Source organism: Enhydra lutris, unplaced genomic scaffold, assembly GCF_002288905.1.
Source record: "Enhydra lutris kenyoni isolate GAN:26980312 unplaced genomic scaffold, ASM228890v2 scaffoldscaffold75, whole genome shotgun sequence".
NCBI lineage: Eukaryota > Metazoa > Chordata > Mammalia > Carnivora > Mustelidae > Enhydra > Enhydra lutris.
The window spans coordinates 6093814-6109830 of NW_019154159.1; the positions used below are offsets into that span (position 1 = coordinate 6093814).

General features: G+C 52.0%; 1 protein-coding gene across 1 annotated transcript in view; it reads left to right on the plus strand.

Annotated features, from left to right (window-relative positions):
* The window catches only part of LOC111160427 (forkhead box K2), a 72057-nt gene extending 56432 nt beyond the window's left edge, over positions 1-15625 (plus strand). The window contains 5 exon segments of the mRNA XM_022523544.1: positions 521-714; positions 1528-1703; positions 2682-2978; positions 3168-3377; positions 12536-15625. Coding sequence (XP_022379252.1) covers positions 521-714; positions 1528-1703; positions 2682-2978; positions 3168-3377; positions 12536-12732 — 1074 coding nt within the window. The 3' untranslated portion in view covers positions 12733-15625.
* Positions 15626-16017: the final 392 nt, after the last annotated feature.

Consider the following 16017-nt stretch of genomic DNA (forward strand, 5'->3'; position numbering starts at 1 on the left):
TTCATTTTAGACGGCTGTGACAGATTCCTATAAGCTGATTTTGTGCTCAAAAAGTATTTTAAAGGATTGGTTGGCTTTGGCTCTGTTTGTCTCTAAGCAGGGAGAGGCCCACAGGAGAGGTCAGATGACGACAGTGATAATCCTTGGCTTCCCACCTGGAAAACAAATGGAAGTTGACATTTTTCCTGGTGGAAATTGCCTCCTTCCCTGTGGTGTCGATTTCCCACCCTTCCTTGTTCCCCAGGTCCCCTCCTTGCCCCCTGGTGTCCACCCTGCCACCCCGTTCCCAGAGCCGTGTATCAGCCTCCGGCCCCCCTCTGGCAGAAGGGTCGCACCCCAAGCCCCTCTTCACTCAGGGAGGAGGACTGGTTCCTCCAGCACAGAGCTGCCTTAAAGTTGTCTGCCCTCTGCAAGGGGCTGAGTGCTAGGTTTCTGCTTTGCAGGGCACTAAAACTGGGGCACATTTTGATTTCTCAGCAAAGAAATATATGAATTCTACGTATTTTTTTATGTTTCATAGAATTCAATTCGCCACAATCTCTCTCTGAATCGTTATTTCATCAAAGTACCACGTTCCCAGGAAGAACCAGGCAAAGGCTCATTCTGGAGGATAGACCCTGCTTCTGAAAGCAAATTAATAGAGCAGGCTTTTAGGAAAAGACGGCCTAGGGGCGTGCCTTGCTTTAGAACCCCTCTGGGACCGCTCTCCTCTAGGTAAGGAAAAAAGACAATCAAGAAAGACCTCACTTACTGGTCAGTGAATTTACCTTCCATGTATTGGTCAATTTTCCTTTTGCAAGTGAAGGAACTGCTAAATGCATTATGATTAAATGTTTGGGGTGGGGATTTGAAGAGACGTGTTGGATGCTGCCCGTGGACTTTCTCTTAATAGTGTCCGAATCAGCTCAGACTGTTGACGGAGTTTTCCTTACACTCTGGTCCCATGTTGCCGTTGTGGCTTCATCGGACTCATGATGTATCGTGTTCGACGAGCAGCAGGTGTTCCTTTCCGTTGGCTTGTGAACAGCTCTTGAAAGCCGCATTTTAGCTGCTTAAACTCAAGACTGACTTATAAAATGTTAATTGCCTGATTTTCAAGTAATACATTATTAGCTTATAGATACTCTGTTTTTTTAAACAAAAAAAAAGAAAGAAGGAAAGAAAGAAATGGTCATGATGTAAGTCTTAGGCCCCTGCCTGCAAGCACACTGCCCGCTCCTGCTGACGGTGGACAGGAGCTGCTTCGAGAGTGCAGCTGGTCCAGCTCTGTGGCGGTGCGGCCTGTGCTGGGCCCGGAGCCGTGGTGGCCCAGCCCTGGCACACGGGCTGTCACAACTGAGTGAGTCTCGCTGGGGATCCCTCTCAGGTCACGGGCATTCACACGGAAAGTAGGACATATAGAGCTGTAGTCGGTTGGCAGAAGACAGATGACAGACACCCTTTTTTCAGAATGCACTTTATTGAAACAAGGCTGCTTAATGAGTGCTTTACCTGTAAAACCCCACTGTCTTCTTTTTGGTGATCCAGAAGTGCCCCAGCCTCTCCCAATCACGCTGGAGTGCTGTCTGCCCACTCCAGTGGTGCCCAGACCCCCGAGAGCCTGTCGAGGGAAGGTTCGCCGGCCCCCCTGGAGCCTGAGCCCAGCGCCTCACAGCCCAAACTGGCCGTCATCCAGGAGGCACGGTTTGCCCAGAGTGCACCAGGTGAGATGTGCAGAGACGGAGCGGGCGCAGTGGTGGTGGAGGGGGTCAGAGAGGCAGGGGCGCCAGGCTCCTCGGAGGGGACGCAGCAGAGGCCTTGGCTCCTTTGTACCTGGTGCTTTCTGCGTAGGGTCTCACGGTAAGTGCTGAAAAGCGAATAGCACGGTGAGTGTTTAAAAATCAGTGAACATTGTTTTATGTAAATAGCTGTGTAGATGCCTGAAATAGTTCAGAATTAATCTGTTTCTTAGTTGCTTCATCATTTGAAAATTAGGGGAAAATCCCCCACCCAAAGAAATAACACAAATTAGACAAACCGGACACCAGTTGGCAGGGGAAACTCTTCACTTAATGAATGGTGAGCATTTCGGAGTAAAAATGTGTATTCTGGAGAATTAAAAAAAAACGCAGACACAAAAAGACATGGCATGGAATGGGCGAACTAATTCTGTTCGGGTTCCTGTGTGGTTGGCAAGATGCTTGTTTTGATATGGTGGGATTCCTGGCCATGCTGGCAACATGTCACCTGTGGCTTTTCCTTTATTCTGTGCCCAAACCAGCAGAAGCAGAGGTTGGTTGGCGGAGCTTGTAAGTGTGTCTGGACTTTGAGGTTCCCTCGCACCCACTGTGAGATAAAGACTTTGATCCTGGGGGAGCGTGGCCCCTTTGTTCGAACCCCAGTAGGCAGCTTCTTCCCATATACCGTGTCGACATTTTCTTTCTCATGAGGAAAGAACTGTGGGAAGAGGTGTTGTAAGAGATCTGAATAGAGCGAGAATTGCATTTTTTGCCATTACCTCCATGAATTAGATATCTCCATTAAAATACTCCGCTCCTCCCATCGTGCGTGACTTGAGCGTTACAAGGTGAAAGGCGGCACGTTTTGTGTTGTGAGTGGGTGCTGGTGCTTGGTCGGCTCTGGGATACGGCTGGAGGAGCGCGGGCGACTGCACCTCACCCCTGTGTCCTCGTCCTCCACAGGCTCGCCTCTGTCTAGTCAGCCTGTTCTGATCGCCGTGCAGCGACAGCTGCCACCGACGATCAAGCCTGTCACCTACACGGTCACCGCTCCCGTGACCACCTCGACCTCCCAGCAGCCTGTTGTGCAGACCGTGCACGTTGTCCACCAGATCCCTGCGGTGTCCGTCACCAGCGTGGCCGGCCTGGCCCCGGCGAGCACGTACACTGTCGCTGGTCAGGCCGTGGTCGCTCAGGCAGCCGTGCTGGCCCCTCCTAAGGCAGAGCCGCAAGAGAATGGTGATCACAAGGAAGTCAAAGGTGAGCCGCAGAAGCAGTGGCTACAGGTGGTTTCTCAGGCCCTGAGACGCCCACGGACTTGTTTGCTCAGACTCCCTTCCTCAGCACGTGAGGTCTTACATGGGTTTGCCGGCCACCTGGTGAGATTTCTGGAAGCTTTCCAGTCATATCAGTTGGTATCATTTCTTTGCCTCTTTTTCTAAATTTCAGTGAAAGTGGAACCTATTCCTGCGATTAGCCATGCCACGCTGGGCGCTGCCGGCCGGGTCATTCAGACGCCACAGACCAGCCCTGTCCAGACGGTCACCATAGTGCAGCAGGCGTCTCTGGGTCAGCACCAGCTGCCCATAAAAACTGTAACACAAAATGGGACTCACGTGGTGCCAGTCCCTGCCGCCGTCCACGGCCAGGTGAACAATGGTAAGCACTGTCCTCCACGGCTAATAGGGTCCAAATATCAAGAGCAAAGGTCCTTTGCTCTCCTTTTTATGAACGGCACTGTTCTTTCTTTTGGTTCCAACTGTTACAATTTTAATTTTTGTCTGAGGACATGTTTGCATTTCTAAACCATAGGAAATCCTTTTGTTTAAGATTTTATTTGTCAGAGCACAAGCAGGGGGAGCAGCAGAGGGAGAAGCAGGCTCCCCACTGAGCAGGGAGCCCGACACAGGGCTCGATCCCAGGACCCTAGGATCATGACCTGAGCCGAAGACAGACGCTTAACTAAGCCACTGAGGTGTCCCTAAACTATAGGAAACCTAGTAGTGCTGTAGGGTAGCTGCTGAGTGGTTGTGGGTGTCCGCTCTCACGGATGCCCCTGGAGGACCTGTTTTGAGCTCAGTGTTCCTGTAAATACCTAGAGGGAAATACTCCCGCCTCGCTGTGTGTAGACTCCTGGGTGTGGTCTGCAGGTTAACAAGAGGTTTGGGTACTGGTACCCACCTGCTGAAATGCCCCCTGGGAGGGGTGCCTCAGCAGATCTGTCCAGTGGCAGTGCCCCCCGGGTGTGTATGTGGTATGCCTGAGTGTGTCTGACAGAAGCCAAGAGTCCTGCTGCTCTGTGCACATAGCTCTCCACGAATGCTCTGACATCAATGAGTGGAGAAGATAGGACAGGCCAGGGGAACTTGGATTTTAAATGAGGGCCCAGGGAACTCCCTTTGGCCGGACTTGTGGAGCCAGGTGAAGGGTGGGAATCCCGTGTCCTTACTGCTGCTGCGGTTTCAGCCGCGGGTCCTCGCCCAGGCACGTGCAGCGTGCTGTCCGGTAGGACTCAGCAGCGGCCTGCAGGACCTCAAGCAGTAGGGTCAGGCCGCCGGCCAAAAGCAGCTCTCTGTGCCCACGGACAGTTGCTTCGAGAGAGGGCAGGGAACAGAAGTCTTCATTGTGTCAACCTCCCACTCCTTACTGAGCTGTTAAGGAACGGAGGAGACCTGCATTTACCTCGTGGGGTTCAGACTCTGACGGCCTCACCCCAGATGCAATGGAGGGACAAGATCTGGAACCTTTGTTGAGCGTTCTTTGTTTTTAAATGATTAGCACATGCCAGTCTGTGGACAGATGGAGAAATTTGCAAAGTTCCCCATTTAAAATGCTTTCTTCTCAGGCTCCGTGTCTCTCAAGGGTTAAGAGTTGTTCGGGTCTTGCTCTTTTCTCTCTGAATAAGTTCGTCATTGTGGCTGGTCTTGGTGGAGCAAATCTGTCGGGTCCTGGGTGCGGCTGGAGGCAGGTGGCGTTGGGAGGTGGATGGGTCGGTCCTCTTCTGGTTTGAGTCCTGCTCAGCGTGAAGCTGTGGGTGCTGGTGCTTCCCAGGCGTCATGTGCCTCAGAGTCCCTCACGGATTCCCTCTCAGAGTCCCTGAATGAGCAGGTGTGGCCTGGGGGCCCAAGAATGTGCATTTCTGACGCAGTCCAGGTTGTCCGAGAACCACTGGTGCCAGTCAGGGGCCTCTTATGTCGGCCTCTCTGCTCGAAGGAGTTGGAAAAACTGTGTATCCCTTTCACATGTGTAAGTTGGCATCTAAAATTTTTCTTTACAAATTTAATAATTAAAGGGTTAAGTTGTCCACTATTAAAAATACTGATGTTTGAGAATAAAAATTTTACAGTGTTTTCTTAAATGTGCTGCTGGTTCTGAATCCTGCCCTGATTTGATACCTACTCTCATCTCAGGACATACCAACACCCAGACGGGCCTTCCTGCCCTTGTCGCTGTGTCCCACACCCTCACGGATCTTGGACAAACGCCAAATACTTTATGCTTGAATGTGGTCGATTGAGCCCATTTTTTACCCTGCAGCAAGAGAATGCAGAAATGTTAAAGATTTCATTGTGACTGTAAGGGCTGATTTATCAGTGTTATTACTACAGTCGATCAAAACCAAAAATATGAGGGCACCTGGGTGACGCAGCTGGCTAAGTGTCCGACTCTTGGTTTCAGCTCAGGTCGTGATCTCAGGCCGGAGAGCCCATGTCGGGCTCTGCGCTCAGTGTGGAGTCTGTTTGAGATGCCCCCCCCACCCTTCCTGCTCACGCACACTCTTTCTCTAAAATAAATAAATAAATCTTGGGGGAAGAAAAACAAAAAATACAATTCTTATAAAACAAACTAAAATTGTATTAAAGATGAATTTCTCAATCTCGGGGCTTTAAAGAAAGCCCCACAGTCATCATTGACGATCGCCCTGAGACCTTGTTCCCTCTCAGAAGAAGGAAGGGTGGAAAAAATAACTAAACTCCTTCTAGTTTTAGTCATCTTTTGGCAAAAACCATTCTAAATTATCTGTTTATTGGTTCCTTAATTTGGTTGCAGTCTTTTCTTAGAAATCACTGGTTTGGGAAAGTGTTTTTTATCCAGTCAGTAATGATGCTACGTCATTAGCATCTGTTTTCAGTCTCCCTTTGTTTCCTGTCCCATCCCGACGTGCTTCTCCCCAGCGGCAGCGCCCAGCTGAGCGGGTGAAGGAGGTGCTTTTGAGAAGGGGAAGAGATGGCAGATGAGCTTTAAGACTCCGTGGACAAGGAGGGGGGCCTGGAGGTGGCTCTCCTTCCACAGTGTCAGGTGTCGCTTGGGGGCTGCATGGCCTGTGAATTCTTTTACCTGTGAAAGTCACTCTTGAGAAGGGAGAGCAGGATCTGCTATTAATCAGTTGTGAAAGTCAGCAGCTTTGATATTTTTCTTTTAAGCTTGTTACTGTGGAAAAGGTCTAACATTCCGGAAATTAACTCACAGCCCATCTTACTCCATTCTTCCCTGTCTGTTCCCCACCCAGATCCAGACCCAGTGTCATTTCAACTATTAATATTTCAGCATCTCCAAAGGAATTTCCTTGTACAGTGTAAGCACCATGCCATTCTTGTGGTTTTTAAAACTAGCAATAATCCTTTTATACCCAGTATCTCTTTAGGATTCAAAGCTTCTTTTTTTTTTTTTTTTTTAAGATTTTATTTATTTATTTGACAGACAGAGACCACAAGTAGGCAGAGAGGCAGGCAGAGAGAGAGAGAGGAGGAAGCAGCTCCCCGCTGAGCACAGAGCCCGATGTGGGGCTCGTTCCCAGAACCCTGGGATCGTGACCTGAGCCGAAGGCAGAGGCTTTAACCCACTGAGCCAGCCAGGCGCCCCCAAAGCTTCTTTTCTTTTTAAGTAATATTAAAATATACAGAACACGATATGACTGTTTTGAAGTGTACAAGTCAGTGGCATAAAGTCCATTCACAGTGTCTTGAAACCATCACCTCTAATGGGTTCAGAAAAAACTGTGTACGCAGTGAACAGTCACTTCCTGTTCCCCTGGTGGCCACTAATCTGCTGTCTCTGTGGGTTTACCTACACTGGACATTTCCTGTAAATAAAATCTGTGGCCTTTTATATCTGGTCTCTCTTAGCATCATGTTTGAGGTTCACTGATGTAGCCTAGGTCAGCTCTTCTGGATGGCTGAATATGTTTCCATTTTTGTTGGCTCATTCGTCAGCTGATGGACACTTGGTGGTTATGAATAGTACTGCTGTCAACATCCGTGCATATGCATTGAGTTTGGGAGTTGTAAACCTAGGAGTGGAACTGCTCATTGATATGGCAAGGCTGTGTTTAATTTATTGAGGAACTGCCAAACTATTTGCCACAGCGGCCACATTTTGCATTCCCACCAGTGCTATGTGAGGTTCTGATTTGTCCACATGCTGACCATCACTTGGTATTTTCTGTTTTTTTTCCCTCTCGTGGCCATCTTGGTGGGTGTAAAGTGATTATCAGTGTGGTGGTGGTGGTGGTTGAAGAGAGGGGAAAGCAGGGGACGGGTAGAGGGAGACTCTCCAGTAGATTGCCCAGTGGAGCGTGGAGCCTGGGGTAGGGCTCGATCCCACAACCCTGAGATCATGACTTGAGCTGAAATCAGGAGTCAGAGGCTCAACCAGCTGAGCCACCGGCACCCCAGTATCTGTGGTTTTGACCTGCATTTCCTTCATGACTAATGGTGTTGAGCATCTTATTGGTTGGTCGGTTATTTGTATGTCTTCTTCAAACAGACGCCTCTAAGTCCTCTGCCCATTTTTTGTTGAGTTCTAGGAGCTCTTTATATATTCTGAATACTAGGTCCTAATGAGATACGTGATTTGCAGATATTTCCTCCCATTCAGTGGTTTTTGTCTTCGCTTTCTTGATAGCGTCTCTGATGCACCCATTTCAATTGTGGTGTCCTGTTTCTCTCTTTTCCCTTGTCTTGTGCTTTGGGGTGTCCTTGCTAAGAATCCGTTGCCATGTCTGAGGTCATGACGATTTACCCCATGTTTTCCTCTACTAAGAGCTGTGTAGTTTCAGCTCTAACGTTTAGGTCTTTGATCCATTTTGAGTTAAATTCTGTATATAATGTGAGGTAAGGGCCTGACTTCATTCTTTGGCATGTGGATGCCCAGTTGTCCCAGCACCCTTTGAAGAAACTGTGCTTTCCCTACTGAATGGTTTTGTCACCCTTCCTGAAAATCACTTGAGCGCCTGCATGCCTGGTTGGTTAAGCGTCAGCCTTCGGCTTGGGTTGTGATCCTGGGGTCCTGGCATTGGGCCCTCTGTTGGGCCCTCTGCTCGGCGGGGAGCCTGGTTCACCCTCTCCCTTTGCCCCTCCCCGTTTGTGCAGGCATGCGCGCTCTCTCTTCCTCCGTCAAATAAGTAAATCTTAAAAAAAAAAAAAATGTTTAAAAAAAAAATGGAAAATCACTCAACCTCAGATGTACAGGTTTGTTTCTCTCAGTTCTGTTTTATTGGTCTTCGTGTCTGCCCTTATGCCACAGCCACGGTTCTGATGTTTATAGTTTTGTAGAAGTTTTAAAATTGGGAAGCATGAGTCCTCCAACTTTGTTCTTTCTTCCCCAGATTGTTTTGACTGTTGTGGATACCAAGCAGTTCTGTGCAAATTTTAAGATCAGCTTTTCCATTTCTGCCAAAAAGGCATTTGGGATTTAGATAGGGCCTGCACTGATCCTGTAGAGCGCTCCAGACAGTCGTGTGCTGGGAACGTCCCATCTTCCAGCCTGTGAGCATGGACGTCTTTCCATCCGTTCAGGTCTTCTTTGATTTCTTCCAGCAACGTTCTGTAGCTTTCAGTGTAAAAATCTAGCTTAAATTTCTTCCTGGGTTACTCCTTTGGGACTGTTCTTTCTGAAGTTGTTCGCTGCGACCGTATAGAAATCCTGCCGGTTTCCCTGTTGCTATCGTTCCCTGCAGCTCGGCTGAATTCATTTCTGGTTTAGGGGGTTTTCTTGTGTGGATTTATTGGGATTTTCTATAAACAAGGACTGTGTCGTCTCCAGTAGAGCGAGTCTTGCTTCTTTCCCATTTGGATGTCCTTTGCTTCCTCTTGCAGCCTAACTACCGGGGCCGGGACCCCAGCGAGCTGCCGAACCTCGGTGGCAAAAGCAAGCACCTTGCCCTGCTCCGGCCTTCGGGGGAGAACTTTGTCCGTCACCATCGAGGCGGATACCAGCTGTGGTTGCCGTTTACAGACTTTATGTTCCTGTCTGCCGTCTGGTCTGCTGAGTAGCTTTGTCCCCCGAGGGTGCTGGATCCTGCCACAGGCTTGCTGTTTTGGTTTTTGAAGAGCGTGCCTGCTTGGGGGTGGGGGAGGAGCAGAGGGAGAGACTGTCCAGCCGACCCCCGACTGAGCAGGGCGCCCTGCAGGGGGCTCAGTCCCGCGACCTGAGATTACAGCCTGAGCCAAAACTTGGGCCTTTACCAGCTAAGCCCCCCAGGTGCCCCGTCCCGTGCTTTTTCTGTGTTGAAATGATTCATGTGGACTTTTCCTTTGTTAACGCCGTGTGCTGCGCTGGTTGGGCTTGCGCTTCATCACGCTCGCAGCCTGCGGTGAGTCCCGCCTGGCCGTGGTGTATGACCCTTCAAGACGCTGTAGGGTTTGGTTTGCTCCGGGCTCATGAGGGTATTCGTCCCCCATTTGTCAGGGGCGTTCACGGTTACTTACCATCGGTATCGGGACGGTGCTGGCCTCAGAGTGCGTGTGGAATTCAGGCCTGGGCCGTGCGACGGAGCCTCTTCCTGGTAGCTTCTGCGGCTGCTCGACCTGCTTCCCGGAAAGTGTGCCTTTTTTTTTTTTTAAGATTTTATTTATGGGCCGCCTGGGGGGCTCAGTCGTTAAGCGTCTGCCTTTGGCTCAGGTCATGATCCTGGGCTCCTCGGATCAAGCCCCGCATCGGGCTCCCTGCTCTGCGGGGAGCCTGCTTCTCCCTCTCCCACTCCCCCTGCTTGTGTTCCTGCTCTTGCTGTTTCTCTCTGTCAAATAAACAAAATCTTAAAAAGAAAAAAAAATTTATTGTCAGAGAGAGAGAGAGAGAGAGCATAAGCAGGGGAGCAGCAGGTAGGGGATAGAGAGAAGCAGGCTTCCCCGCTAAGCAGAGAGCCTGACAACACTGGTCCGTTCCAGAACGCTGAGATCATGACCTGAGCCAAAGGCAGGTGCTTCACTGACTGAGCCCCCTGGGCACCCCAGTAAAACGTGCTTCTGACCATTCCTCAGTCTCTCTCCCCCCGCTGGGCTGTGGTTCTGGCCAAAGGTACTCCGTGGGTCTCTGCTGGGACTGCTTAGCCTAGGCCTCTGTCAGGGGGGCAGAGGGTGTCAAGAAGAAAGGTCGCCTCACTCTACGGACCGTGTTCGCCTGTGACCCTAAAGGAGAAGTCCCAGGCCGACCCTTCACTCGTCCTGAAGCGTCTCCGTCGTACTCGCAGCCGTCCTCCCCTCTCCTTGCAGGAAGTGGCCTCCAGTCCTCCAGCTTGTGCTGCTTTGAGGTCCGGGGGCGAGGGGTCTGGCCTGCCGGGTTTTAAGGAGGTGGAAGGGTCTTATGGGGATGCAGGTGCCTGTGTCCTGGTGCCTGCACGCTGGGCCCCTGTTTGGCCAGGCCTCCCCCAGGGCCCCTTGCAGGGCTGCATCTGGAGCCAGCAGAGTGCCTGCTCGGGCGGCTGGTCTGCAGCGGGGAGCTGCCCCGAACTCCTCTGAGGGGCGCGGGAGGGTGGAGGCGCCTGCCCCGAGGGGGCCATGTTGCTGCCCCGAGGGTGCCATGTTGCTCCGTGACCCCTGCTGCTGTGAGTACCGCCAAGCACCTGTGGCCTTCGGAGATGACCTCATGCACTTGACCCTCCGTGTTCGCCTGGTCAGGCCCCGCGGGGCATGTGGGGTTGGGGTGGCTCCCCTGAGGTCGGACACAAGTGTTCCCTCTTCCAGGGCTCAGTTCTCACTGTTTGCTGTTGACTTTCCCGTTTAAAATGAGCTGGACGCGCAGTCCTGGGAAGGTGTGGTGCCGCAGGCTGGGATACGCCTTCCGGACGCAGGGGTTAGACGAGCTGCTTTTGGGCGCGCTCAGTGTCCGTGAGTCACTAGTGCAGGCTAAGTAAGTTGTCTTTCGCCAGACACATGGAAAACGGTGTGTGCGCGTCAGCTGACAAACGGCAGCAAGTGCCGGCATGCTGCGTGGCTCAGTTCACTCACGCGTGTGTCAGGCACGCTTATGCTGTGTCCCAGCGGGGAACTCGGGCTGCCTGTCAGCGCTGCCCCGGCAGCTGCACGGGCCCTTGTGCCCGGGACAGGGCACTTACCCCTGATGAAGGCACGCACGGTCCGGAGGAGTCAGAGGCCCCCCGGTCAGCGAGAGTCTAGCTGGTCCCTTTCTTGGTTCCTGGAGGGCGTGGCCATGTGCAGAGCCCCACCCCGGCCTCCTGTCTGGGTCAGGAGGTCTGCGCTCCACAGGGCGGGGAGCTGACGGCTCACCACGTGGCCAGCCTCCAAAGCCCCCCTGGGGCGCATCTGCCCAAGAAGATGCCCTCCCAGCCCCATGTGTCCCATACAGCGGGCCTTCGTGGCACAAAGCCCGCAGACAAACTGGCAGATGAAGCGTAGGAGGTCAACAGCGCTGCTCTGTGGTCACCCAGGTGGCCGAGATCTGGAAGACCTTGGTTGGCTGTAGCTCGTCCGGCATAAACCAAGTAAGACAGGTGCCACCTTGGGACCAGGCCACGCGGCAGTGATGCCTAAGCTCCTGTGTGAGGAGATTGTCCAGAGATGCAAGCTAGGCGTTTCCTGAGTCAAGTACAAGAAAGGTTGCTCTAAACTGCAGAATGCTTCCCATGCCTGTGGCTCACCCTGGCGGCCCCTGCGCCCTCCCAGTGGTCAGGCTGAGTCTGCAGCAGCTGGTGTGTGTCCCCAGGCTGGGGGCCCCGGGAGGGAGCCTGTACCTCCTGTGCACCCCGGCTTCTTGTGCCCTTGCACCTTTGTGGACGAGTCCGTCACTAGGCACCTGGGCTTAGGGCTTGGTCCCCTTGGCCTTGCATTTCCATTTCTGATTTGCCTGTGGCCTGAGCCTTTTCTTCCTTCCGAGTCGTCAGGGCAACCTTGGCTCATCTGCTACTTCCACTCTAGGACACAGTCCCCCATCTGTCTTCTTTCCCCCTCCTCTCTGCTTCCCGGGCTTGGTCTGAGGAGGGGCCCGAAGGTAGCACCAGGAATTAGGGACCTCACGTTGGGACACTGATAGGGATGCTGGCAGAGAGTATCCTCTCTAGAGAGTATCCCCTCCACAAGCCCAGGGGCTTGTGGGCGCGTGTCTGCTTATAAGCTCCCCAGGTTCCCGGGGCTCAGAAGGGGAGTCAGTGGCACAGACTCTGGGCTTTCCTTGTTGGCAGCTCCCTGGTAGCCCGAGCCACATGCCCGCTCCCAAGCTCGTGTGTGATCGGGAGCGTCCAGGGCGACAGGGGGCACGGGGGGCCTCTGCACCAAGGAGGAGGCCAGTGGCAGCCCCTGTGCCTGACCCTGAGCCTCAGCCTCCCCCAACCCCCGATTCTGTGAGAGATGCACACTGTTTCGATGATAAGGATGCCAGCTGTCACTGAGAATGCCCACAGATGAGTTAACTTGCTCTAGGGTTTCTGGTCCCTGGGAGTCCGGTCCAGACTCCTGTGCCCCACAGCAGTCCCCCGCAGGAGCCAGCGCTCTGGGCAGAGAGCCTACACCAGTGGGTGCTGGGGTTCCCCTGGGGGCCTGCTGGGGGACGAGGACAGGGTCTGACTCACTGTCTCTTTGCAGCGGTGGCAAGTCCCCTGCACATGTTGGCCACACATGCGTCGGCGTCGGCGTCCCTGCCCACCAAGCGCCAGAATGGCGACCAGACGGAGCAGCCGGAGCTGAAGCGGGTCAAGACGGAAGACGGCGAGGGCATCGTCCTCGCCCTGAGCGTGGACGCGCCGCCGGCAGCCGGCAGGGAGAAAGGTGTCCAAAACTAGCGGCTGGGACAGCTTTTCTTACTTTAATCTCAACTCTGTGGTGCCAAAAGGAGACACTGCCTCTCACCGACACTTGGAGCGTGCTGTCTCGGTGGGTAGAGGGCCCTGCGGTTGGACTTCACCTCAGCACTGAAAACACGAAACCCAGGTGGCCTTAAAACTCCTAAAAGACAGAAGTCACACCTGAACAAAACCACATGCAACAAAACCTGGTTCTGGCGGCGTCTCCCCACCCCAAGCTCAGCTTGTCCCTCCACAGCGGAGCTGCTGGCACAGGGCGGGGACCGTCCCTGCCACCCTCCCAGGACCCTTGGGGCCGGCACTGGTAGATGAGACAGTATTTTGTTGTTCACATGTGGAATTAGAATATTTTGAGGTGTCCTTTCTTTACAAAATAATGGGGTCTTTGACATTTCCGATCGCTCCATTTCTACTCTGGAAACTTTGGAATCACACAGGACCTTCCGTGTCGATTTCTTTGGGGAAAAGAAGCAATGTAGTTTTGTTTTTGTTGTTTTCAGCCTATGGAATGATTTCCTTTTTTCTGTCCTGTTACCGTTCAGCCGGAGCCGCAGGATGACATCTGCGGGTTTTCCGTGTTAGAGCAGGTGCCGGCTGCATCTAGGACGGATGGACAGACAGGCTAGACAGACGGACGCCCACGCTGGGCCGCATGTTAACCATGACTGAAAGAACTGGTGGACTCGCGGAGCTGCACTTGACTGGGTCTCTTTCCTGCTACTTTCTGTTGTTTGTTCCTTTGTGTTGACTTTGTCCCTGGCATAATTTTTCCACTCTAAGTAAAACAAACCTCCTAAGTGTTGTGTGTGTTTAAAACGACAGAACTGTTCCTCCTTCATTTGGAAAAAAGATTCAGTCTTATACCACACGCCCTTTTCAGACAAGTGTCACAGGTCTCTCCGTGGCATGTCGCTAGTCACTATCACCGCTCCTGGGCCCAGAGCCATCGTCCGACCTGTCGCCCACCTGACGACGCTGCGGTTTGCCCGGCGCGTGGGGAGCAGGTGCTGGGGCAGAGCAGAAGCCGAGTGCGTGGACAGGAGGGTCTCGGAAACATCCAGGTCCTTCTCTGGTTTGTAACAGGAAATCCCCCTCGGCCTCTCAGAACTGAAGCAGTCCTAACGCGGACTTCTGTCCTACAAAAAACAAAAGTGAGACGAAAGGAAACAAAGGTGAGACAGTGAGCAGTAGGGGCCCCACCCGGACTTGGTCACGCTGTCCCCAGAAGAAAGCCACGGGCCTTTCCAGAGTGTTCCAGGGGGTCAGGGCTGAGCAGCCGTGCAAACAGAAGGGGGCTTTGGCCTTATTGTGAACTTTAAAATGTCATCATCATCATGTTATTTATTTAAATGTAGTTATTTTGGTATTTAATTTTTTTTTAAAGAGAGGGAAAAAACCCTGTATTTTCCTGGTGGAATGAAACGGCTCAGAATGGTATATTTAGGCAATTTTAAAACATTTATAATTTACCTACAGACCAAATATGATAAATCTGTTCTAAGTATTGTGTGTCACCCCCAGTATGGAGCTGTCACAATGTTACTGCAGATGATGCGTATTAAAAATTATGAAATGACTGCACACTAGCTGGATTTCTAACTCAGCCATTTAGAAAAATAAAAACGAAACCATCATGTGAATGATACCATGTGTGCCAGTAGCCAGATCTGAGCTGCGCGCTGTAGCCCCTCCTGGCGGCTCGGAGCACCTCAGGGCAGCGGTCTGCAACTTCCGGGCACTTTACAGACACCTTGGGATGTATAGTTTTGTCTTTTTACTCAGAAAGTTTGCAATTTGCAAAGTAACTCGGGTTGCAGTTGTGTCTTGTCGACAGTCCGGTCGCTCCACTGAGTGGTCCGGACCTGCCAGTTGTGGCTTCTGTAGGCCCTGCCTGAGCTCTGAGCAGGTGAGTGGTCAGGACTGACCCCAGCAGGAACTCTGGATTGGGCAAACGCATCGTATGTCCTCCTGGAGATGTGTCTACACAGCCGTGTCCCTGTCACCATCCAGAAAGATGGGCAGATGCTCCCTAAGGAAGCCCAGTCCCTCAGATGGTCATTTCCGAGCCTAAAACACGACACTCTGGAGGCTGGGATTGTAGGTTTAAAAAAAGGGCTTCCAGTTCTCAAATTTTGATAAAGAGGCGGCTAGTTTGTTGGCGTAAAGTAGCTGGCGTGTGCCTTTTCCAGAGGCCTTGGGGGCCTTTTTGCTCTGGTTGCCTCGTTCAGTTGGCTCATCGACTGGCACGTGGGAAGGTAAGAATATCAAGGAGGGCAGGAAAAACCACGGATTAACAGAGCCATAGCCCAGAGCTCTTAAAAATGTTCCGTTTAGCTCTGACTCCGAGCGCCCTCACGACACCCCGGGTCACCGAGGCCGCGTCCCTCCCACCCTACTTGCTGCCTGGGGCCCTTCAACAGATTCGCCGCTGCTCCTGCATGTGTTACTTCAAGAGGTTTCTGCTTTGATCTTTGCCAAACTTCTGAGCCCCCCAGGGACTAGGAACTTCAACAGCTTTGCCCTGAACCAAACAAAACCACGAAAAAACTCCCGTGTGAGCCACATGACAGGCGTGTTCTGAGGAGTCCGGGCATGATTTCGGATCCAGCTTCACTCTGGCGGCGTCCGTCTCCACGTGAGCAGCTGAGCTCCTTGAAGACACCACCCCCTTGGCCGTCGTCCCTAGAACAACAGCGTAGACCCTGAGCCACGGTCAGAAGGGGCAGGGCCAGGACTCGGGATCTCTGTGCTGTGTGACACAAGGCAATAAGTGACAATCTTCCAGTCCTGACCTCCACAACCTTAGAAAGTGTAGTGGTAATTTGTGTGCAAAGATTTGACAATTTAAAATTACCAAGTTCCTGAAATTCAATAAAATATTTTTACTAATTTTAATAGAGTATCATTGTCATTTTGATAAACTGAGGCAAGCTTTTTTTTTTCTTTCTTTTTTTTTTTTTTTGGTGCTTCAGCATGCCAAAGGCCTAGAGCACTGGAACAAATTACAAAGGACCTGCTTGAGCTGACCAGGGTGTCCGCTCTGCCACCAGGAAGGGGTGTTCAGTGTTTCCACGAGGAAGAGGCACAGGGCGTTGCAGGCAACGGTCATAGAGTCTCACTGATTTTTCATCTGACATCGCAGCTGTGCAACCTACTTGAGGTTGTGGTTGTTGCTGTCGTTTCTTCTACAGACTTGGCCTTCAATCTAAGAATCAGGATCACTGCAAACAACAGAGATTTATCCTGCCACGGGATGAGTCTCAC